The sequence below is a fragment of the Salvelinus sp. IW2-2015 genome, unplaced genomic scaffold (genome assembly GCF_002910315.2).
Source record: "Salvelinus sp. IW2-2015 unplaced genomic scaffold, ASM291031v2 Un_scaffold2111, whole genome shotgun sequence".
NCBI lineage: Eukaryota > Metazoa > Chordata > Actinopteri > Salmoniformes > Salmonidae > Salvelinus > Salvelinus sp. IW2-2015.
The window spans coordinates 180,303-206,450 of record NW_019943449.1 but is presented as its reverse complement, the minus strand read 5'-3'; the positions used below and the strand labels follow the sequence as shown (position 1 = coordinate 206,450).

The 26,148-nt window shown below is 44.0% G+C and overlaps 1 protein-coding gene across 1 annotated transcript in view; it reads left to right on the top strand.

The window, feature by feature from the left end:
• Positions 1-26,148, top strand: part of LOC112072971 (phospholipid phosphatase-related protein type 5) — a 54,630-nt gene that overhangs the window by 20,445 nt on the left and 8,037 nt on the right. The window contains exons 3-5 of the mRNA XM_024140338.2: positions 22,772-22,892; positions 24,603-24,816; positions 24,996-25,215. Of these exons, the coding sequence (XP_023996106.1) occupies positions 22,772-22,892; positions 24,603-24,816; positions 24,996-25,215 (555 nt within the window). The remainder of the gene's footprint in view (positions 1-22,771; positions 22,893-24,602; positions 24,817-24,995; positions 25,216-26,148) is intronic.

The following is a 26,148-nucleotide window of genomic DNA, read 5'->3' as shown; positions in this document are numbered from 1 at the left end:
GGAAATCGGTATGCTTGTCCAGGGTTACAATATAAAGTTGTACTGTTGGGGGTACCGGAGGACCAGGGTTGGGAAACTCTGCTTTACACAGAAGCAGAGCTGAAACCCTGCAGGAGACCAGACCCCATGGAGTTTACATTCAGCTGAGTGATGTCATCTCTGATGCTGGCTTTTGATTCAATGTTATCTCAAAAACACTGCTTGTGTGGTGTGTGTGTGTGTGTGTGTGTGTGTGTGTGTGTGTGTGTGTGTGTGTGTGTGTGTGTGTGGTGTGTGTGTGTGTGTGTGTGTGGTGGTGTTGTGTGTGTGTGGTGTGTTGTGTGTGTGGTGTGTGGTGTGTGTGTTGTGTGTGTGTGTGTGTTGTGTGTGTACGTCAACTGAATATTCCAGAAAAAAACAAGTGAACTTTAAAAGACAAGCTGCATATTATATATATTAATGCATTCCATCCAGTAGGATACTGTGGGCTTTTACCCAAGGCTGTTGCTGCATTTGCAGTACTGTGTGCCCTGCGCCCACACGCAGATCATCACACACATGCAAGCAAGCGCGTGCACACACACTTGAGTTTGGTTCATTTGTAGGGCATCTTAGAAGTAGGTCTGAGGCGTTAATTACATTTTACATTTCACATTTTAGTCATTTAGCAACTTACAGTTATGCATTCATCTAAGATGGATAGGTGGGACAATCACATATCTCAAGCATAAAAATAAAACATTTTCCTCCATAACGTAGCTCTCAGTAGAGTCAGAGCTAGAAAACGGGGAAGTGCTGGTTAGTTTTCTTTAATTTAATTTTGGGGGGGCGGGGTCGAGGTGAGGAGGATGATTATTTAAGATAATGTTTGAAGAGGTAGGGTTTCGAATGTTTTCGATAGATGGCAGGGACTCTGCGTCCTAGCTTCATGGGGAAGCTGGTTCCACCATTGGGGTGCCAGAACAGAGAAGAGCTTGGACTGGCTGAGGCGGAGCTGCCCCCCGTAGGGTGGAGGGCCAAGAAACCTGAGGTATGGCCAGAAGGATCTCTCTCATTTGTGTGTGTCTACATTGTCATGCAGAGATGTAGTGAGATCTGACACATCATCCCCAAGAGTCCTTTATTAATTCCCCCCATCAAGATCTCTGCCTATATAAAGCGGGTGGATCCTCTGCTTAACCTGCCCTCTCACTTCAGTCTTAAATGGACTACCATTTGGCCTACCAAACCTGCTTACCAGAGAATACTTTTCCGGCATTTACTGTATTGTAGGCCTATGAGAGAAATACTGCATATGGGGTGAATCCCAATACTCTACCAGGGCAAATCATCCTCTTCTACTCCAACAGTTATCTGAGAGGACAGAACAGATGGAAACGATCTGGTTAGTGCCCATTATGTGTGTCTCATTGAGGAGAGGCTGAATCTAACAGGAACCTGAGGAATTCACACTAGCAGTCCTTGGTTTTGCTAGCAAATAGGCTCATACCATAGCACGTCTGCCCATCCAGTCTCTTCATATCAGGAAAGGGTAATGGGGATGACAGGTAGCCCTAATGGAAGAGAAACAAGAGTTTTGGGACTCCTCCGTCTGTGTTTAAAATAGACTAGAGCGGGGATCGTCAACTAGATTTAACCATGGGCAATGTTTTTTTCTTGAGTGGATGGTCGTGGGGTCGGAACATAACTACAAATAATTTGTAGACTGCAAATTAACTGCAAGAAGCACAAACAGAATTAATATTTGACTAAAACATAATAATTTCAAACCTTACTTACATTTGTATACGATCACGTGCCTCTCTGTTATGCTTGGGAATACTTGGAACAGATTTCCGAAATTAAAATCACTTGGAGCTGATTTCCTGGTGTTTGTACAGTATTTTATGTCCAACAATGAAAATGATAAATAACACAAATTTAATAAAAAAACATACTTTTTTTTGTCAGAAAAGGGGCCGAATTTGCACAGGCTTGCCAGTTGGGGAAACCTGGATAAGAGTTACCAGTTACCATTACCATGTKATTTCTTATCTATACCCTTACTTTAGTGACATCAAAGTAATAAGGGATCGTGTAAGTAAGATGTCATCTAAGATTAGGGTCTATTAACAGTTAGCATTTAGAAATGGGGTTAGATGCTAGCTCTATGGGTGAGCTCTAGAACTGCTTGTTCAGTACAGTTCCATCAGGCCAAGTCGAAGTGAGATCTCATGCACATYATCCAACTGGCAGACAGAAAAGTTTCAGGTGTCCCATACCCTGTCAGCTGACTTTGCTCTCCTCACCCTTCCTCACCCCTCCTCACCCTCCATGTCTCGCCTCCCAATTAACACCTTTCGTCTCGGAGCTGACGGGAGTCTTTGCTCGTAYGCGAGCATTCTAATTACCACGCAGAGGATGGCAATTTAACCCAGAGAAGATGTTTTCTCTCCTGCGTCTCCCTGCTGCTCAGAGGCTGAGAGGGGTGGGGGTTGGGGTAGATCAACTTTAATAATGCAGATAGATTGTAATTGTCTGCATAATTTCCAATCCCCCATATATATTTTTTGTAAATATATACACTACCATTAAAAAGTTGGGGGTCACTTAGAAATGTCCTTGTTTTTGAAAGAAAAGCACATTTTTTTGTCCATTAAAATAACATCAAATTTATCAGAAATACAGTGTAGACATTGTTAATGTTGTAAGTGACTATTGTAGCTGGAAACGGCTGATTTTATTATGGAATATCTACATAGGTGTACAGAGGCCCYTTATCAGCAACCATCACTCCTGTGTTCCAATGGCACGTTGTGTTAGCTAATCCAAATTTATCATTTTAAAAGGCTAATTGTTCATTAGAAAACCCTTTTGCAATTATGTTAGCACAGCTGAAAACTGTTGTTCTGATTAAAAAAGCAGTACAACTGCCTTTCTTTAGACTAGTTAAGTATCTGAAGCATCAGCATTTGAGGGTTCGATTACAGGCTCAAAATGGCCAGGAACAAATAACTTTCTTCTGAAACTCGTCAGTCTATTCTTTTTCTAAGAAATGAAGGCTATTCCATGTGAGAAATTGCCAAGAAACTGAAGATCTCGGACAACGCTGTGTACTACTCCCTTCACAGAACAGCGCAAACTGTCTCTAACCAGAATAGAAAGAGGAGTGGGAGGCACCGATGTACAACTGAGCAAAAGGACAAGTACATTAGAGTGTCTAGTTTGAGAAACAGATGCCTCACAAGTCCTCAACTGGCAGCTTCATTAAATAGTAGCCGCAAAACACCAGTCTCAATGTCAACAATGAAGAGGCGACTCCGGGATGCTGGCCTTCTAGGCAGAGTTGCAAAGAAAAAGCCATATCTCAGACTGGCCAATAAAAATAAAAGATTAAGATGGGCAAAAGAACACAGACACTGGACAGAGGAACTCTGCCTAGAAGGCCAGCATCCCGGAGTCGCCTCTTCGCTGTTGACGTTGAGACTGGTGTTTTTCCACATTGTGTTACGTTATAGCCTTATTCTAAAATGGATTAAATAAAAAAAATCCTCAGCAATCTACACACAATACCCCATAATGACAAATTTGATTTTTAGAAAATTTTCCAAATATATTAAAAGCAAAAAACAGAAATACCTTATTCAGACCCTTTGCTATGAGACTCGAAATTGAGCTCAGAGCTCAGGTGCATCCTGTTTGCATTGATCATCCTTGAGATATTTCTACAACTTGATTGGAGTCCACCTGTGGTAAATTCAATTGATTGGGCATGATTTGGAAAGGCACATACCTGTCTATATAAGGTCCCACAGTTGACAGTTCATGTCAGAGCCAAAACCAAGCCCCAAGGTCGAAGGTATTGTCCGTAGAGTGCCGAGACAGGATTGTGTCGAAGTACAGATCTAGGGAAGGATACCAAAAAGATTCTGCAGCATTGAAGGTCCCCAAGAACACAGTGGCCTCCATCATTCTTAAATGGAAGAAATTTGAAACCACCAACTCTTCCTAGAGCTGGCTGCCCGGCCAAACTGAGCAATCGGGGGAGAAGGGCCTTGGTCAGGGAGGTGACCAAGAACCTGATGGTCAATCTGACAGAGCTCTAGAGTCCCTTTGTGGAGATGGGAGAACCTTCAAGAAGGACAACCATCTCTGCAGCACTCCACCAATTAGGCCTTTATGGTAGAGTGGCCAGACGGAAGCCACTTCTCAGTAAAATACACATGACAGCCCGCTTGTTTGCCAACAGGCACTTAAAGACTCTCAGAACATGAGGAACAAGAATCTTTGGCCTAAATGCCAAGGGTCACGTCTGGAGGAAACCTGGCACCATCCATACGGTGAAGCATGGTGGTTACAGCATCATGCTGTTGGGATGTTTTTCAACGGCAGGGACTGGTAGACTAGTCAGGATCGAGGCAAAGATGAACAGAGTAAAGTACAGAGAGATCCTTGATGAAAACCTGTTCCAGAGCGCTCAGGACCTCAGACTGGGGATGAAGGTTCACCTTCCAACAGGACAAAGATCCTAAGCACACAGCCAAGACAACACAGGAGTGGCTTCGGGACAAGTCTCTGAATGTCCTTGAGTGGCCCAGCTAGAGCCCGGACTTGAACCCGATCGAACATCTCTGGAGAGTCCTGAAAATAGCTGTGAAGCAACTCTCCCCATCCAACCTGACAGAGCTTGAGAGGATCTGCAGAGAAGAATGGGAGAAACTCCCCACATACAGGTGTGCCAAGCTTGTAGAGTCACACCATAGAAGACTCGATGCTGTAATCACTGCCAAAGGTGTTTCAACAAAGTACTGAGTAAAAGGTCTTACAGTTTTTTCCAACTGCTTACACACAAAATCTTTTCATGTCACACGATTTTTGAAACCTCTCACTCAAAGTGCAAAACTACACACCAAATATCCAAAACCATAAGCTATTTCTCAGCCTTTGACTCAGTTGTCAATTGCATAAAACACTTTTTTCAAAACACTACACACAATTCTCTACCTAAAACACAGAAATCTAACAGGAAGTGACTTGCTTTCCTTTTCCAAACACAACCAATCAAAATGCTACACTTATTCACCAGGTCACACACACACTCCTCACATGTGCAAACACTAATAGCTTAACTGATCACTAACCAATCACTGCTTTACTGTAGTATAGGTCAAAGGTCAGATTACCTGTTTTGAACAATGGATGCCAACAATGGACAGAGAGCAAGAGGAGTAGGAGGAAGAGGAAGAAGAGGACGAGGGCAAAGAAGAGAAGGAAGGAGAGCCATCTCTGATGAGATTAAGGCAACACTTGTTGATCATGTGATCCACCACGGTTTGACCATGAGAGAGGCTGGACTAAGGACTAAGAGTCCAGCCCAACTTGAGTCGATTTACAGTGGCGTCCATAATTCGAACCTTCAGAAATGACAACAGGTATGCAACTATCTAATGACTATTTTAGCATTACAGTAATGTACTGTAAAATACGTATGACTGCATAGTATTGCATAAACATTTGTAACTCTAAGCCATCCATTTACTGCACTGCATTGAATGAATGAGGTTGGTTATCATGCTGTACTACCTTTTTTTGTACATCTGTTTACAGTTCCTATGCTGAACACATACTGTGTTTGAATTCTGTACAGAGTGGAAAGGCAAAGACATCATGGAGGACGATGACGCTTGTTTACAGATGTACAAGAGACTGCAATTAGAAATATGGTTTTGGCCAACAATGCAATTAGGATTCGAGAGATGAGAGCATATCTTGAATAATGACACCATATTTAACAACATCAATGCTGTAAGCCTGTCGACCATACAACGCATCCTCCAACGGCACCGAGTGACGAAACAACTTTACAAGGTGCCATTTGAGAGAAACTCTGACAGTCAAGAATATGCGACATGACTTTGTAGAGGTATGTATGCAACCCTACTTCCAGTACTTCAGACATACCATATTTACTCATCTGTATATCCTTTTGTCTGTTACAGAGAGTATTGGAGCTGGATGCCCATGTAATTCGCCATGAATTTATGTGGATGAGGTTGGCTTCAACCTCACCAAAACCAGGCGCCGCGGAAGAAATGTAATAGGACAGAGGGCAATTACCAATGTCCCTGGACAGCGTGGTGGTAATATAACTATGTGTGCTGCCATCACTCAAAATGGGGTCCTCCATCACAATGCCACACTGGGGCCGTACAACACCGGCCATATGCTCACTTTTCTGGATGCAATTTACACAATGCTTGTCCCTAATCCAGATCAGGAGCCTGCTAGATTTGTGGTTTTATGGGACAYTGTTAGTTTTCACCGGGCTGTTCTGGTCCAAAACTGGTTTGCCACCCATCCACAATTTGTAGTTRTGTACCTACCCCCATATTCAACTTTTCTAAATCCCATAGAGGAATTCTTCTCAGCCTGGCGCTGGAAAGTGTATGATCGCCAACCCTATGCACACATGCCGCTTCTCCAGGCAATGGAGGACATGTGGGGACATAGAGGTTGCCTCTGTCCAAGGTTGGATACGCCATGCTAGGAGATACTTCCCTCGATGTTTGGCAAGAGAAAACGTATCTTGTGATGTGGACGAAGTATTGTGGCCAGACCCAGGCCGGAGAAGAGATGAAGCGTAGCTTAGCACTGGTGACTGCCCCCCCCCCCCCGGGACCCCACACACACAATTGTGTTCTTTACTGTATTCTAAAGAATATACTTTTGGTTTACGTATGTTTATGGTTTTGTTGTATGCTACTGTATACAACAGTAATGTTTGGCCTAATAAATATTTTCTGTTTCTACATTGCATTGGTGTTTACAGTTTACTTGTTACACCTCTCGGCAGATTACTTTCACTGTAGAACATTGTATTGAAATGTAGATATAAACCTATGAAAGACCAAAGCGCTTTAGATTTAGAACAGTGTTTACATGGTATATCCAAAAATGTAATATTATGAAAGCAGTGTTTGCCATTTGATGCAAATGTGTGTGCAGTTTTTGGAATTGTGTGTAGAGTTTTGAAAAAAGGAGACAGTTTTGAAAACGTGTGTAAGTAGTTGGAAAACTTAATCATACATTAACAAAAATGTCTAAACCTGCTTTTGCCTTGGAATAATGGGATATCAAGCAATTTGATCCATTTTAGAATAAAGCTGGTACGTAACAAAATGTGGAAAAGTGAAGGGGTCAGAACTTTCCGAAGGCACTGTATATGCATTTTACAGACACAGTATATTTTACAATAGTTGTCTTTTGTTTGTTTTTAGTCCCATCCTTCAGCTATCCCTCCATCTATCTCTGAACACCATACAGAACTGTTTTCAGAGATAGATGGCGGGATAGCTGAAGGATGGGACTAAAAACAAACAACTATTTGCCACATATTTTTCCACTGGCTGTTTCACAAAAGTTCTGAACCTTTCTAATCTCATAGTTTCTACAGATAGTAAATTAAAGATACACATTTTTGCTGAGAATTACTATATTGATCGATTGACTATGACTTTTAAATCACCCAGCAGCACTATTTGCAGAGTTGGCTCCAGGTAAATATTGCAATTCATCAGCCATTTCTGAACCTGCAACCAAAAACAAGCTACAAATGGACAGTACCAAAACAATTTATCTAATAATTCTGTCTCTTCGCAGCAACATTTGCAGAGCTACGTAATATGGTATATTTATCATAATTTGGTTTTAATACAGAGAGGTTAGAAAAATTATATCAGTGGTCGCCAACCGGTCGATCTTCAAGACATTCCTAGTCGATCACCAAATATTTCTGTAGAAAAGCCAACGAAAGATGAAGGCTTGCGCTCCTTTAAAAAAAATTGTGTTGAGCTGTTGCCGGTAGGTGCACTTGATTCAAAAGTCCTGCGCAACGGGTAAGCAAAATGTTCCCGTGAGACAAACTCCGCCTACCCGGCGAATCTGTGACTAAATCGAGTGCATCTACTACGCTGCCCAATCGGATAGCTCAAATCACCGTGGCTACAGAGCTTCCATGACCCTGGCCACAGCCAAATTTAAAGGCTACTAACCTACGTAAGATTTAATAACATTTAAAACCATGACCAAAGAGATACTGTCAACGAATACAGCAAAGATCTGCAGTTTTTATGAGTGAGTTCATGTTTAAGTTTATATTCAACACTATTACAAAACGTGCTTCTCCGTACTTCCGCTCGGGCTGCGGCTGCAATGAATGAGTAGCCAATTATCGATAGCCCTGCATTTTATTATTAGCAGCTCGTCGTGTCGATTTTAATATTAAGGAATATTTAACTTTCTCTGGTCATAGGAACAAAATGAATTTGTGCATGAGGCAGATGCGTTGCGACTCGAGTTTCGCCATTTGGTGGAAGACGGTGTCCCCTCTCTCTGGTCAGTRTCACCGGAGGAAAGGAAGGATCGTTTTGAACGGTCATCCAACTCGGAATTCCAACTCGGAAACTCGGCATCTTTCAAGAGCTCCGACTTTTCGACCTGAAGACCACTGACGTGGTGATTTGACCTCGTTGACCATCAGATGCAGGTACCATCAGTCCAGTAAAATAAAAAAGCTAATTATTTCAATTCATGCTCCACAGTGCCTCACAAGTGCTAAACCAACTGATCTATTTTGTTATCAAAGCTCGAGTTTTGAAATATAATATGGTCTGATTAACAATATTGGCAGGCCAATCATATAGCCAATATGCTGTGATAATGTATTAGGCCTACTGCCCAAACCTCATTCCTACAAAACTGTTTGTGTGAGGTTAATGTAAAAAAAAAAAATTATAATCTGAGCAGTAGATCTCAGCTTGCTTTTTGACTGCGAAAGTGATCTTGACTCAGAAAAGGCTGGTGACCACTGATCTAGATCATCTATGAGGCTGTGGAGGGATCCAAATAGTGGATTTAAAAGAACATGAATCCTCAGCGTACAATACTTACTGACTTTGTCCCCATGTGGAAATTTTGTTGCAATGTCATGTACACGTTTAAAGTGGCGTTTAAATACAAAACAAAATTGACAATACAACTTTCATAACCGTTACATACAAATAAAAAATGTTTTTGAAAAAGATTAGCCTGCTGGCCTTACTGAGTCAATAGGAACATTAGCCCAAGCTATTTAGGAGGGATATCACACCTGGCACAAATTATTGTCTAGTTCTGTTTTTCCTGCTGAGGGGTGCCCTATACCTGCGCCCAGAGGGGGGTAGTTCAAAGTCCGGGTATAAGGGGTGGCTTTTTAATCCCTGGATTTCTAGCCCCTTGATATTATTGTTGGATGCGATTTTAATAGATAACATTTCGATGGCCATAATAAATAGATATGCCAATAGTGTCCAACCTTGTTTTACTCTTGACAGTTTACTTTCTGAAAAGTAGCCATTATTTACTATTTTACACCGAGACTTACTATACATAACTTGAACCCATTTTATAAGAGATTTTACAAAATGTAAATATTCCAGGCATTTATATATAAATTCCAGTTGTACTTTATCAAAATACTTTTCAAAGTCAGCTATAAATACCAGGCCTGGTTTCCCAGATTTTTCATGGTGTTCTATTGTTTCCAGTGCTTGTCTTATATTATCTCCAATGTATGGTCCATGTAAAAAACCTGTCTGATTAGGATGAATAATATCCAACAACAACTTCAGAATTCTTTAAAAAAAAAAGTTATTTACCCTTTTTCTTCTCCCCAATTTCGTGGTATCCAATTGGTAGTAGTTACAGTCTTGTCTCTTCGCTGAAACTCCCGTACGGGCTCGGAAGGTCGAGAGCCATGTGTCCCCCGAAACACAACCCAACCAAGCCGCACTGCTTCTTGACACAATGCACATCCAACCGGGAAGCCAGCCGCACCAATGCGTCAGAGGAAACACCGTACACCTGGCGACCTGGTCAACGTGCACTGCACCCGGCCCGCCACAGGAGTCGCTAGTGCGCGATGAGACAAGGATATCCCTGCCGGCCAAACCCTCCCCAACTCAGACGACGTTGGGCCAATTGTGCGCCGCCCCATGGGCCTCCCGGTCTCGGCCGGCTGCGACAGAGCCTGGGCTCGAACCCAGAGTCTCTGGTGGCACAGCTAGCACTGCCTTAGGCCACTGCGCCACCCGGGAGGCTCAACTTCATAATCCTATGCACCATTAATTTTTTTAGAATCTTTACATCACAACACTGAAGTGTAAGGGGCCTCCAATTTTTTTACTGGACTGGATTTTTATATTTACCACGTGGGTCCTGTTTAAGTAATAATGAAATCAGACCTTCTTGTTGAGTATCTGATAATCTACCATTTTTATAGGAGTGGTTAAAACATGCAAATAACGGTCCTCAAAGTACATCAAAAAAGGTTTGGTATACCTCAACTGTTATGCCATCCAGCCCTGATTTTTCCCGGACTTAAAGGCTTTAATTGCATCAAGAAGTTGGATGGAGGAGACTGAAACAAGTATTTTTGTAAGGATCGACGCTGGTAGAGAAGCAGGTACAGGGAGTGAACATTTAATATCAACGGACATGGAACAGGACAGGACAGCATCTGGACATGAACACATAATGACAATAATGCTGACACAAGGAAAAAATGGGGGAGCAGACAAAAATAGGGAAGGCAATCAACAAAGTGAAGGAGTCCAGGTGAGTCCAATGAGTGCTGATGCGCGTAATGATGGTGACAGATGTGCGTAATGAAGGTGTGCGCAGCCTGATGCCCTTGAGCGCCAGAGAGGGAGAGCAGGAGCAGGCATGACAACTTTGCTCCCTCTTCCAAAATATTGTTTGGTGAATCATGGGTGACTCCGTCATTTGTAAGTTTCATTAAATTATTTTTGGTTGCATTTCTATGTTGAAGATGAAAAAATAATGTGGTGCATTTTTCCCCATATTCCATCCAGTTCACTTTATTGTTTGTCATATATTACACTTGATCTTTCTTGAATAAGTTCCTCCATTTCTTTTAGTTTTTCCTCTAACATATTCTGTGCCTCTATGGTACAGTTTTTATTGCTATATGTACTGTTTGTCCCTCTATTTCCTTTGATAATGAGTTATTTTGACCTAAATTGCTTTTGTTTTAAAGATAAGTATTGAATTACATGACCTCTAAATGCACATTTAAAAGTATCACATACAATAAGGGGATCTGCTGTGCCTATATTATGTCAGAAAAAGTAAGTTATAAATTATTATGTACTGGTTAAAAACAAGGTGTTATCGAATAAAATGTAAATAAAATGTCCAATATCCTCACCAACGTGGAAATTCTATAAGAGTAATTCTATAAGAATTATTTGACTACCTTTTTAATCATAGGGATACATACTGAAATTTGAATTTTGGGTCCAGAAGGTAAGATGGAAGGAAGGATCAAATGAAGGACATCTGGAGTGCAAATGAGCGCACGCACACACACACACACACAGATGCAGATGGCAGGGTGGGCTCCAGGGGGCCGTGTTGGCTGTGTCTCTTCTCTGCCATGGGACCATATGTGTCTAGAAAGAGTCACTGTTGTCGCTGGGCCGCTGTGGACTGCTTCAGGGAAGGACAGGGTGAAGGAGGGGTGCCGATGGGGAGGAGGGATTAAGGGAGGGGTGCGGAGGAGGAGAAGGTAAGGGAGGGGTGCAGAGGAGGAGAAGGTAAGGGAGGGTGCAGAAGGTGGAGACGGTAAGGGAGGGGTGCAGAGGAGGAGAGGTAAGGGAGGGGTGCAGAGGAGGGAGAAGTAAAGGGAGGGGTGCAGAGGAGAAGAGGGGTAAGGGAGGGGTGCAGGAGGAGGAGGAGGTAAGGGAGGGGTGCAGAGGGGGAGGGGTTAAGGAGGAGTGCCAAGGGTAAAATGACAAATTGATAAAGGTGAGAAGAGGATCAGATGATGAAATACAGGGAGTGGATAGAGAAAGATTGAGTGTGGAGGCACAGAAAGAGATGGTGGGAGAGTAGGAGTTTCCTTTACCTCCCTACGAGAAAAACACAATAGATCTAGTAGAGAGGGGTTGAAGTGAAGGTACATAGTACACACCATTAAGAAAAAGAGAGGTTGTCGCCTATTATTGTAAGGAGAATGACAGTGTCTAGTTTAACCACTGTGAAGTGGTTACCATGGTAATACCCAGCTTTCAGAGTGGTGCTATATATGTTTGGTATTCGTGCAGCAGGCCAATTTACAGGCAGCTTCACAGTCCCGCTCAGCCTCAACACAATCACAACGATTATCTGACTGACCGCAATGATAATCACTTTACTGAGCTCGATCAGAGCCGATACACTGATCGCACCATCAAACGATTCACTCTATCCCTTTATCGCTTATTTCTATCTCTTTTCTGATCTGGTTCTCTTGCTTTCTCATATCTCTGTTTCTCTCTCTTTTGCTCTTGCTCTTTTTATTTGCATTACTTTCTGTCTGAGAGTGGGTGTAGTTTGTGGTATAGTTTAGGGTATCATTTATGGTATAGTGTATGTTTAATTTATGGTATAGTTTGTATATAGCTTATGTATAGTTTATATATAGTTTATGGTATAGTTTATGTATAGGTATAGTTTATGGTATAGTTTATGTATAGTTTATGGTATTGTCACGACTTCCGCCGAAGTCGGTCCCTCTACTTGTTCGGGCGGTGTTCGGCGGTTGATGTCACCGGCCTTCTAGCCATCTGTAATATGGTGCGTGCTGGTGGCGGGGAAGTCAGGCGCAGGAGATTGAACATGGTAAAAACGGTGACGTCGACCGCCGAACACCACCCGAACAAGGAGAGGGACCGACTTCGGCGGAAGTCGTGACAGTACTCCCCCTCGACGCACGGCTCCAGCAGCGCGTCGGCACCGACCTCGGGGACGACCCTGAGGGCGAGGGGCAGGGCGATCCGGATGGAGACGATGGAAATCTCGCAGCATAGAAGGATCCAACACGTCCTCCACCGGAACCCAGCATCTCTCCTCCGGACCATACCCCTCCCAGTCCACGAGGTACTGAAGGCTCCTCGCCCGACGTCTTGAATCCAGTATGGAACGAACGGAGTACGCCGGGGCCCCCTCGACGTCCAGGGGGGGCGGAGGAACCTCCTGCACCTCAGACTCCTGGAGTGGGCCAGTCACCACCGGCCTGAGGAGAGACACATGGAACGAGGGGTTCATATGGTAATCAGGGGGAAGTTGTAACCTATAACATACCTCGTTCACTCTCCCCAGGACTTTAAATGGCCCCACAAACCGCGGACCCAGCTTCCGGCAAGGCAGGCGAAGGGGCAGGTTTTGGGTCGAGAGCCAGACCCGATCCCCTGGTGCGAACACCGGGGCCTCACTGCGGTGACGGTCTGCGCCCACTTTCTGGGGCAGCACGGTGCGCTGAAGGTGGACATGGGCGGCGTCCCATGTCTCCTCCGCGCGCTGGAACCAGTCGTCCACCGCAGGAGCCTCGGTATGACTCTGATGCCAAGGAGCCAGAACCGGCTGATACCCCAATACACACTAGAAGGAGGTGAGGTTTGTGGAGGAGTGGCGGAGCGAGTTCTGGGCCATCTCTGCCCAGGGCACGAACGCTGCCCACTCCCCCGGCCGGTCCTGGCAATAAGACTACAGAAACCTACCTACATCCTGGTTTACTCTCTCCACCTGCCCGTTACTCTCGGGGTGAAAACCTGAGGTAAGGCTAACCGAGATCCCCAGACGTTCCATGAACGCCTTTCAGACCCTTGAAGTGAACTGGGGACCTCAATCAGACACTATATCCTCAGGCACCCCGTAGTGCCGGAAGATGTGTGTAAACAAGGCCTCCGCAGTCTGTAGGGCCGTAGGGAGACCGGGCAGAGGAAGGAGACGGCAGGACTTAGAGAAACGATCCACAACGACCAGGATAGTGGTGTTTCCCTGTGAAGGAGGAAGATCAGTCAGGAAATCCACTGACAGGTGCAACCATGGTCGTTGTGAAACGGGTAAGGGTTGTATTACCTCTGGGCAGGTGTCTAGGAGCCTTGCACTGGGCGCACACCGAGCAGGGGGTAACATAAACCCTCACGTCCTAAGCTAAAGTGGGCCACCAGTACTTCTCACTAAGACAGCCCACCGTCTGACCGATACCAGAGTGACCATAGGAGGGTGACGTATGGGCCCAATAGATTAGCAGGTCGCGGACAGCATACGGAACGTACAGACGCCCAGCCGGACATTGAAGGGGAGCGGGCTCTGTACGCAACGCCTGCTCAATGTCCGCGTCCAGCCCCCACACTACCGGTGCCACCAGGCAAGTGGCCGGGAGTATGGGAGTGGGATCCACGGGCCGCTCTTCTGTATCATACAGCCGGGACAATGTGTCTGCCTTAGCGTTCTGAGAGCCTGGTCTGTATGAAAGGGTAAATACAAAACGGGTGAAAAACATGGCCCACCTTGCCTGGCGAGGGTTCAGTCTCTTCGCCGCCCGGATGTACTCCAGATTACGGTGGTCAGTCCAGATGAGAAAAGGGTGTTTAGCCCCCTCAAGCCAATGTCTCCACACCTTCAAGGCCTTGACGACAGCCAATAGCTCCCGGTCCCCCACATCATAGTTCCCTCCGCCGGGCTGAGCTTCTTCGGGAAGAAGGCACAGGGGCGGAGCTTCGGTGGCGTACTCGAGCGCTGAGCGAGCACCGCTCCTATCCCAGCCTTGGACGCGTCCACCTCCACTATGAATGCCAAAGAGGGATCCGGATGGGCCAGCACGGGAGCCAAGGTAAACAGAGCCCTCAGGTGACTAAAAGCCCTGTCCGCCTCAGCTGACCACTGCAAGCGCACCGGGCCCCCTTTCAGCAGTGAGGTAATGGGAGCTGCCACCTGACCAAAACCCCGGATAAACTTCCGGTAGTAGTTGGCAAACCCTAAGAACCGCTGCACCTCCTTTACCGTGGTGGGAGTCAGCCAATTACGCACGAATGCAATGCGGTCACTCTCCATCTCCACCCTTGATGTGGAAATGCGATACCCTAGGAAGGAGACGGACTGTTGGAAGAACAGGCATTTCTCAGCCTTGACGTACAGGTCATGCTCCAACAGGCAACCAAGCACTCTGCGCACCAGGGACACATGATCAGCGCGTGTAGCGGAGTATATCAAAATGTCATCAATATACACCACTACACCATGCCCGTGCAGGTCCCTGAAAATCTCATCTACAAAGGCTTGGAAGACTGAGGGCGCATTCATCAACCTGTACGGCATGATGAGGTACTCATAGTGCCCAGAGGTGGTACTGAAAGCCGTCTTCCACTCGTCTCTCTCTCGGATACGCACCAGGTTGTAAGCTCTCCTGAGATCTAGTTTGGTGAAGAAGCGTGCCACGTGCATTGACTCTATCGCTGTAGCTATGAGCGGTAGCGGGTAACTATACCTCACCGTGATCTGTTTCAGACCCCGATAGTCAATACACAGGCGCAGACCCCCATCCTTCTTCTTCACAAAAAAGAAACTCGCGGAGGCGGGTGAAGTGGAGGACCGAATGTACCCCTGACGCAGGGATTCGGAGACATATGTTTCCATAGCCTCCGTCTCCGCCTGTGAGAGGGGATACACGTGACTCCTGGGAAGTGCAGCATCTACCAGGAGGTCTATCGCACAATAGCCCTGTTGATGAGGTGGTAATTGAGTCGCCTTCTTTTTTAGAGAAGTCGAGAGCCAAATCGGCATATTCAGGAGGAATGCGAGACCTGGTCTGGACTCTCCACCGTTGTAGCACCAACGGAAACCCCTAAACACCTACCTGAGCACTCTCGCGACCACCCCGTGAGAGCCATCTGTGGCCAAGAAACAGTGGAGTTATGAAAAGCTAACCAGGGTAGTCCCAGCACCACGGGAAACGCAGAAGAGTCAATGAGAAAGAGACTAATTCTCTCCGTATGACCCCCTGCATCACCATACCCAACAGCGCGGTGAACTCCCTAATTATCCCTGACCCTAATGGTCGACTATCTATGGCGTGAATGGGGAAGAGCACATCCACGGGAAAAAATGGGGGTCCCTAAACTATGAGCTAATGCTCTATCAATGAAATTCCCAGCCGCGCCTGAATCGTCGAGCGCCTTATGCTAGGAATACAGAGAAAACTCAGGAAAAGTGACAGACACCTACATATGTGCAACAGAGGCCTCTGGGAGAGAATGGTGCCGGCTCACCTGGGGTGATGCTAGAGCGACCTGTCTGCTGCCTCGATTCCCAGAGGAACCAAACCGGCACCGACCGGCAGTGTGACCTCTGCGGCCACAGATGGTGCATGAGCGGGAACCCCCTCCGGTCTCCCTGCGCACCGCCTCTCCCAGCTCCATAGGTATTGGAGAGGGGGTGCGGGAGGATGGAACCACCAGACCCTGATCTGGACGTCCACGAGTAGCCAGCAGGTTGTCCAGCCGGATAGACAGGTCCACCAGCTGGTCGAACGTGAGGTTGGTGTCTCTGCAGGGCAGCTCCCGACGGACGTCCTCGCGCAGACTGCAACGATAATGGTCGATCAGGGCCCTGTCGCTCCATCCCGCACCGGCAGCCAGAGTCCTAAACTCCAGGGCGAACTCCTGGGCGCTCCTTGTCTCCTGCCTCAGATGGTAGAGGCGCTCACCCGCCGCTCTACCCTCGGGCGGGTGGTCGAAGACTGCCCGGAAACGGCGGGTGAACTCCTCAAACTTGTCCAACGTCGCATCTCCCTCTCTCCATACGGCGTTGGCCCACTCCAGGGCTCTCCCGGTGAGACACGAGACGAGGGCGGACACCCTCTCACGATCCGATGGAGCCGGGTGGACGGTGGCCAAATAACGGTTTAATTGCAGTAAAAACCCCTGGCAGTTCGAAGCCCTCCCGTCATACTCCTGGGGCAAGGAGAGACGAATCCCACTGGGTTCAGGCGGGAAAGGGGCGCTCAAGAGAGACCCCGTTTGTGCGGATTGAGGCGCTGGAACAACTCCCTGTCTCTCCCAGCGGTCCATCGTCTGGACAACGCGATCCATGGCAACGCCAAGATGGTGAAGCATAACTGCATGCTCCTGGACGCGCTCCTCCACCTCAATGGCCGGTGTACCCTCTGTTTAATAAACATCAAAACCTCCAAAAACCAAAGTATACAAAATAACAAATAGAGGGTGCAAAACCCGTCGCACACCAGAAATAACAATAAACACCTACATACAACAAACAATCTCCGACAAGGACATGAGGGGAAACAGAGGGTTAAATACATAACATGTAATTGATGGGATTGGAACCAGGTGTGTAGGAAGACTAGACAAAACCAATGGAAAATGAAAAATAGATCAATGATGGCTAGAAGGTCGGTGACGTCGACCGCCGAACACCGCCCGAACAAGGAGAGGGACCTACTTCGGCGGAAGTCATGACACCATCACTGATCCATTTTTCATTTTCCATTGGTTTTGTCTTGTCTTCCTTCACACCTGGTTCCAATCCCATCAATTACATGTTGTGTATTTAACCCTCTGTTGTTACCCCGTCATTCGCTGTCGAGATTGTGTGATTGTATGTGATGTGCATGTATTGTGTTGGTGTGCGACGGGTTTTGTACCCACTTTTTGTTGTTTTGTACAATTCGGTTTTTGGAGTTGTCAGCATTTATTAAACAACTCCGTTTATACCAAGTTCGTTCTCCTGCGCCTGACTTCCCTGCCACCAGCACGCACCCCTTACAGGTATAGTTATAGTATAGTTTATGTATAGTTTATGTATAGTATAGTTATATTTAGTTATGTTATAGTATAGGTTATGGTTTAGTTTATGTATAGTTTATGGTAAAGCTTAGTTTATGATATAGTTTATGGTATAGCTTAGTTTATGATATAGGTTATGGTATTATTATGATAAGCTTATGTATAGTTATATAGTTTATGTATAGCTTAGTTTATGGTATAGTTTATGTATAGTTATTATAGTTTATTGCTATAGCTTAGTTTATTGTATAGTGTATTTATAAGTGTATGTATAGTTTATTCTATTTATGGTATAGTTTATGTCTAGTTATGTATAGTTTATGGTATAGTTTATGTTCTAGTTTATGTGTAGTTATGTGTAGTTTATGGTATAGCTATGGTATGTTATACATATGTATTGTATAGTTTATGTATAGATTATTGTATAGTTTATGCATAGTTTATTGTATAGTTTATTTATGGTTAATTTATGGTATAGCTTTAGTTTTATTTGTATAGTTTATGTATAGTTTATTGTAGTTTATATATAGTTTATGGTATAGTTTTATATAATAGTTTATGGGATATTATAGTATAGGTTATGGTTGTATGTTAGTTTATGTTAAGGTATAGTTTATGTATAGTTTAGTTTATGTATAGTTATGTATAGCTTAGCTCATGTATGGTTATGGTATAGTTGTTATGGTATAGTTATCTTTATGTATGTTATGTATATTTGTTTATGGTATATCTTAGTTCATGGTTATGGTTATATGGTATTAGTTTTATGTTTTAGTTATTTCATGGTATGGTTTATGTAGTAAACATTAGTTTATGTATTATTTATGTATAGCTTAGTTTATGTTGTATATGTATAGCTTAGATTATGTATAGTTTATTTTAGTTTATGGTTATAGCTTTAGTTCATGGTTTATGTGTATAGTTTGTATGTTTATGGTATAGTTTATGTATAGCTTAGTATGCCAGGTATGTATAGTATAGTTTATGATAGCTCATGGTATGGTTTATGGTATAACTTAGTTTATGCTATAGTTTATGGTATAGTTTATGGTATAGCTTAGTTCATGGTATGGTTTATGTATAGTTTATGGTATAGATTATTGTATAGTTTATGATATAGATTATTGTATAGCTTATGGTATATTTTATGTATATTTTATGTATAGTTTATGGCAGCGCTTTGCCTCTATCAGCTCCATTTAGCATTAGCCTGGTTCTCCTGAGAAGGTTTCTTTACTGACCTGATTGGCCATGGATAGAGCCTACATATACCTGCATGTAAAGTAATACTGTATGTGTGTATAATGTACGTATGTGTATGATATAAGCAGATTATGTTCCAGTATCTAGTTGTACTGTATGTGACAGCTGAAGACATACACCCGCTTGTGCAATGTGATTAGAGTGAACTTGTTAGTCACAGCTCCACAGCACGGATGACTGATCCCTTTACGCTCAGGCAGAAAGCAGAGACACCTCAGTGGTCCTGGCAGAGGGACATGCTTCACTCAACACCCCAGAGACCAGTTACCAGCATCATCCAATTCTGTTTTACTCACTCATTCTCACTCTCTTCAGCTTCTGCTCTCCTTCTCTCGGTTCCTCCCTCTTCATTTCGCTCCTCTCTTTTGCCTCTCTTCCTGCATCTCTGTGCTTTTCACACTAAAGACAGACTCTGTTCCTCATCTGCAGCTGTGGCTTAGCTGTTTGGCTGGCGACAGGGAATTTAGAGGGATTTAACAGAGGAGATTTTGGGAAAAGAGAGCTTGAAATGAAAGAGTTCAAGAATGGAGGGGAAGGACAAAGGGAGAAAGGGAGAGAGAAATCCTAACCTACTTTCCCTGTTGGGGACTGGGAGGAAAAATCTATAAAGGTTGACTGACATAGAAAAATACACGAGGGAGGAAGGAGTGGGTAAGACAAGAGTGATGTAACACAAGACTAAAGGGTTATGGTTGGTAAGACTATAGAAATCACAGCATTAGAACATAGTAAACCGAAAACAGACAGAATGATTTAACCATACGTGTCAACCATAGAAACAGCAAATGTTTAGCTGTTTACACTGAAATAAGTGCATTGAAAACAGTTATTTTCCCTTCAAATCAGAGAGCTATAGCTATCAATGTCCATGAAGTGTATTCGCACATTAGTTAATTGGCGTGTGTGTGTGTGTTCGTGCGTGCACACGCGTTTACAGATTTCATTCAACCGCGATAGTGCTTGTTCCCTCTTGTAACGGTTCATGTTGAACAAATGGTTTTAATAATCCCCAGCCTGGCCAGCTGTTCCAACCCTCCGTGGAGATGTGGTACAGCCTGGATCCTCTTCATATTAACATGGTACTGTATACACTATACAATCCCAGCCACTACTGTATGTCTGAGATTGGGGCTTCTAATAAAGTCGCCATTGCCTTGACACATCTTTATGTAACATGTCATAGTGATTGTAGGCTGTAGCTTATTCTCTTCGCCACCAGAGATGTAACTCAATCCTGTGAATGGTCCTACATGGATAGAAACTATAAAGGCCAGTGGGTATGTTGAGGTGATCAGGTCGATATCCCACTGTATGTGATGATAGATACAAACAGAAACAACAACCAAAACAATTGCAGTGGGTGGTATACCATGTACCATAATGCATCTGTTTATGGGATTGGAATCATCAGCCTTCCATTTCCCCACACACTCATCTTAACAGAGTCAGCTGTTGGACCAGAGCGGTGTGTTTCGGTTCGCTGAGCATCTGTAGCCCTGTGTGTGTGTGTGTGTGTGTGTGTGTGTGTGTGTGTGTGTGTCTCTGATTCAGCGGCAGACGAGGGTAAAGTGCAGGACATGTTCTCTTTTCTCTTCTCCTGTCCGCTCAGTGTCTCCACCCAACGGATATTAGACTGATGTCACAGCCCAGACACGTGATTGGTCAGATACTATTCTTAGTCTGTTGAGGGGCTACTGCATGTCTGCCAAGGTTGGGGTAAAACATTTAGTTTCATTCCAGTCAATTCAGGAAGTATACTGAAATACACATTTCAATTTCAATTCAATGCTTTTCAATGAGGGAAGTTTGGAATTGGAATTTGAATTTGGTTTACTTCCTGAATTGACTGGGATTGAAATGTAATTGACCCCAACCCTCCTGTGTGTTTTCCACTCTCTCTCTCCTTTCCTCCTCAGAGGTGTGGTGGAGTGGGTCTAATAGCACTGGGAACAAACACTTACTGTAGAGTACCCTGCTTCACATCAGTCAACTGGTGCTGTGTGGAAACAGAAATGTTACGTGATTGTGTTTAATGTCAAGGAAGTTAAGTACAGCAGCCAATGTCCTGTCTACAACACAAACACTCCAGCAATGTTACCTTGACCCCTTAAGAGAGCAGTAAGAATAGAGACACGCAGCAGAGCGAGCTCCAGCATGATGGAGGGGGATAATTTAAAAGACGTCGGTTTAAATAATGTGCAACATGATTCACCATGCAGACAGGGTCCAGGCGCATCCGTGAATAATTCATTGCTACAGTTTGCTCTCTCTCTTTTCCTCGTTCCTCTCTTTCTGTGTCCCTCTCCCTTCACTCGCTCCCTCTCCATCTCGACACGCGCTTCTATCTCCCTCTGTACTGATTGTATCTCCAAAGTGTTTTCATCTGCTCCAATTCTGGAGGATGTAGCTATTAACAGTGGTGAAAGAGGGATGGTTGTACAGTGTTGACTATGTGATATGCTTCCGAACAGGATCACCACCCTACTGCTGAACAGCTTTTAGCAGACTGAGAATCAGTGTTTCAGAGTACTGATCCAAGCAGGAGTGGGATGGGATGAAGCCCAATACCTCACTTCCCTAACACATGCTAACAGATTTACTGTGTGGACATATGTTTGTCAGTCAGCGGTACCCTCGGCAACCTCTAGTTTATGTTGATCATCTCCTTCCAATTTGATGTCATGGTTCATATTAGAGTTAGTATAATGTTGCTATTGAACCATTAGTCGCTATGATGTATGTTTCCCTAATGGAGGGGGAGTGCTATTGGGCACGCACATAGAACACAGAGCCTCTGCTTCAGAGGCTGTTAGCTCATTCAAACTCTCCAGTCTTAATTTTTCTTAGACCTGAGACTTTTCTTTCTCTCTCATTTCTATAAATAAGAGAAGGTAACGTTATTCTCTGCTATTCCGCTGTATTGTGGATCCCGAGTGCATTTTACATTTATATTTCATGAGAACGTAACTTGGATTCAGTTATGCTTTAGTGTTAGGGTGGCTATTAGCTTAAGTCCTTGCTGTTGGAATAATAAACGACATGGTTTTCTACAGAAGAACAAGCAAATGTTTTGTTGAGTCAAGTCGTTTCAGAAACTGGAAATAGTTGATGTTGCCTGAGTACCGTGCATAAAAGAGTGAGTTTCACAGTTTAGGGCCCTCAATAAAGCAATCATGTCAGCACATGCACTCAGTGGGTGTGAAATGTAGCTACAGTTATCTGGTTTCTGCGGCTGTCACGAGCCTGGCACGTTCCTCGCTCCAATGGTGGGTATTTTTTGTAACAAAAATGAATGGCTGGACTCCTGCGAATGTGATGTTGATGATGAGGGTTTCAAATGAAACTGTGTGGGTGTGAACATGGGGATCACTAGCCACGCGCTGACATTAAGCCACGTGTTGTGTGAGAGAGTTGAGGTCTGTGTGGGCAAGTGGCTTTCTGAGAACTTGTGCATAGCCTAAATTGAATCAAATACCTTGTCGTTTTCAAGACGTGCTCTCTCGCTCAGTTCGGTGCCCTCAATAAAGCTAACTGGATCTCTCACTGCCTCTCTTTGTCTCTCTCTGTCTCTCTTTTTCTCTCTCTCTTTGTCTCTCTCTGTCTCTCTCTCTGTGTCTCTCTGTGTCTCTCTCTCTGTCTCTCTCTCTCTCTGTGTCTCTTTGTCTGTCTCTCTCTCTCTCTCTCTCTCTCTCTCTCTCTCTCTCTCTCTCTCTCTCTCTCTCTCTCTCTCTCTCTCTCTCTCTCTCTCTCTTTGTCTGTCTCTCTCTCTCTCTCTCTCTCTCTCTCTCTCTCTCTCTCTCTCTGTCTCTCTTTGTCTGTCTCTCTCTCTCTCTTTGTCTCTCTCTTTCTCTCTCTCTCTACAGATCTTGGTGGGGGAGTTGGTGGCGTTCTTTCTGAAGGCTGAGGGGACGCAAGAGAAGACCATAGTGACAGCAGACTGCTGCTACTTCAACCCTCTGCTGCGACGCATCGTCCGCTTCCTAGGTAACCACTACAGCCTCTAGAGTTTAGATCAACACCACCCAGCCCTGCCTGAACTAGTCTTGAATGATTAGTGTGTCTAACAAGATGATATAAACACACCTGGAATTGGAAATATCTACAAAAGGGTACCTGAATTTTATGTATTTTTAAAGGAAAATGTACATGTTGATTGGATTTGTCACTGTGCACAGGATATAACTGGTATAAAACAGTACAGTGAGAGCTCTTTCGCAACAATGCAGTAATAAGAATAATAAGAATTATAGTATAAATAAGAATAGTACAGATAATAATAATATAGATGATGATGATAATAATAATAGTATAAATAAGAATAATAATAGTATAAATAATAATAATATAGATAATAATAATAGTATAAATAATATTGAAGATAATAATATAGATATAAATATTAATCATAATATAGATAATAATAGTAATATAAATAATAAAGATAATAATAATATAGATGATGATAATAATAATTATACAACTAATAATATTGAAAAGAATAATATAGATAATAATACTGTTGATAATAATAATATAGAAAAGAATAATAATAATATTGAAGATAATTATATAGATATAAATATTAATCATAATATAGATAATAATAGTAATATATATAATAAAAAATAATAATAATATAGATTATAATAATTATATAAATAATAATATAGAAAGTAATAATAATATAGATATAAATATTAATAATAATATAGAAAATAATAATAATATAGATACTAATAATAATATAAATAATAATAATCATAATATTGATAATAATAATCATAATATAGATCATATAAATAATAATATAGGTCATAATAGAAAATAGAATTTAAAAAACACAAGAAGTACGATATAAGTTTGAGTAGAGGCGTAACTGAATGAACAGAGAGAGAGTGCAATGTGAAATTGTATTAAATAATTTGGAGTATGGCCTCCCCTCCGAGGAATGTTCCTCGGAGCCAGACAGGTAGCCCTTTGCTGGGCAGCTGGCATCAACCCCACCCCCCCACCCCCCTCCCGCTAGCAGAACGGAGTTCCAATGACAGGCCTTAAGGTTATTATATCTGCTGGTTGTGGGAAGGTGGATGGTTGTCGAACTGCTGCTGAAAAACAGCAAGTTAGAGAACATGGGTAAGTTGACATAGAAATACATCCTAAGGTTGACACCCATTGGTTGAAAGAGAGGAAAGTGATAGGTTAAACAGTAAGCCTGCAGAATGTGCATTATTGTGCCGTGCTTATAGGCTAAAGGTAAATAGGTGAATGACATTCTGCACATGACTAATAGGATAGAGGATAAGAACTAGACGCTATGGTGATGAAAGTTTGTATTCATTCCCACTATGCCTGTATAATAGGAAACAGAGTGAATTAGGTTTTGCGGCTTGATGAAGATAAACAAGCATTCAGACCAGCCTTCCTGATTGAACATGCTACATTTGAAGAAACACGAGAATGCAAGTAACACAACAATGAAACAGGAAGAGACATGCCTCAGCAGTTTGTGATGATGATGGCTAAAACTGGTGTGAAGAATTTCAGACAGATTTGCATGTTCATCACTTCAGGTGATCATGAAGGCTTTTGCAATTTCACACCTCAGCTGATAACAGCGGATCTGAGGGAGGCTGGAGATAACTAAACTCCTCCTATTTTAGTTGGCTGTCATTGCTCTCTCTCTCTCTCCCTCAGGGGTGTTCTCCTTCGGCCTGTTCACCACCACCATCTTTGCCAACGCGGGTCAGGTGGTGACAGGAAACCAGACGCCTCACTTCCTGTCTGCCTGCCGGCCTAACTACACGGCCCTGGGGTGCACATCCAACATGCAGTACATCACCCAGCCCCGTGCCTGCACTGGAAACCCCCTGGTAGTGGCGTCTGCACGCAAATCCTTCCCCTCCAACAGGCACGCACGCTCCTCCCCAGGTCTACTCTGCCAGTTCCTACCACGCGGGGTAGGTTCTGGTCTGGGGATAGCGTCTGTCGCATCCGTCCCTTTGACTACACATATGTATGGGCACCTATACCACCCTACACAGTATAGTTGCATACTCCACGCCGTACAGTATTACAATTCCCTGACAGTTCCTCCTGCGGGCTCCTCCCCCCTACCTCTCTCCTGTCTCAGATGTATGTGACGCTGGTATTCCGGACCAAAGGCACTCGGCTGACCAAGCCTACGGTCAGCCTGACCCTGCTATGCCTGGCCATGCTGGTGGGAGTGGTCAAGGTGGCAGAATACCGCAACCACTGGGCCGACGTCCTGGCCGGCTTCTTCACTGGAGGAGCCATTGCTGTGTTTCTGGTGAGAGGGAGGGAGGGGAGGATGGAGGGAGGGAGCTGCTGAGGGAATGGTGAGGGAGCTGCTGAGGGAATGGTGAGGGAGCTGCTGAGGGAATGGTGAGGGAGATGCTGAGGGAATGGTGAGGGAGAAGAGGGTGGTTAGGGAAGTCATTATTCCGGGAGATGAGATGAGGGTGATAGAATGTAACAGTGATGTATATTGATGACATTTTACGTTGATATCTAAGTTCATAAACACAGGGGCTGTTAATCCTGGTACTTCTCTCTTCTGCCATGGATGAGAATGTCATCTCATTTCACTTAAGTGAGCTCCAAAAGTATAAATAGAGGAGTGGAATTTAGAGGCGTGAATTTCATACCTCCCCCCCCCCGCCCAAACAAAATGCTAACTTCCCTGTAGTGTAAGAGTTACATTTTTGACTATCTTTAATCATGGTAGCATCCACATTAATGTGAAGTGTTTAGACATATTCTATTCTTATTTAAATAAAAGTGACTCCAAAAATGTAACATTCATTTCTAGTTGGGCAAAATAATGTGAAACACAGGAACAAACAGTAAATGCTCCAACAAGTTTGTAGAGTCCAAGCTTGATGCAATCATTGTGTGTTGGGAAAATGGGACAAATACTAAACTTTTGACTACTTTAATACACAGGCGGTGTCAGAGGAAGGCCTTAACTTGTCAAAGACTCCAGTCACCCAAGTCATAGAACTGTCCTCTCGCTACCGCACTTGTGTATTAAACTGGTGTATTAAACCAAGTCTGTGCAAATCTGAGCACAATGCGGGGGAGAAGGGCCTTGGTCAGGGAGGTGAACAGCAAGACAACGCGGGTGTGGTTTGGAACCAAAGTCTTTGATGTCTTGAGTGGCCAGCAGAGGCGCGGATTGAACTGATCGACATATCTGGAGACGCTAAAATAACTTGCAGCA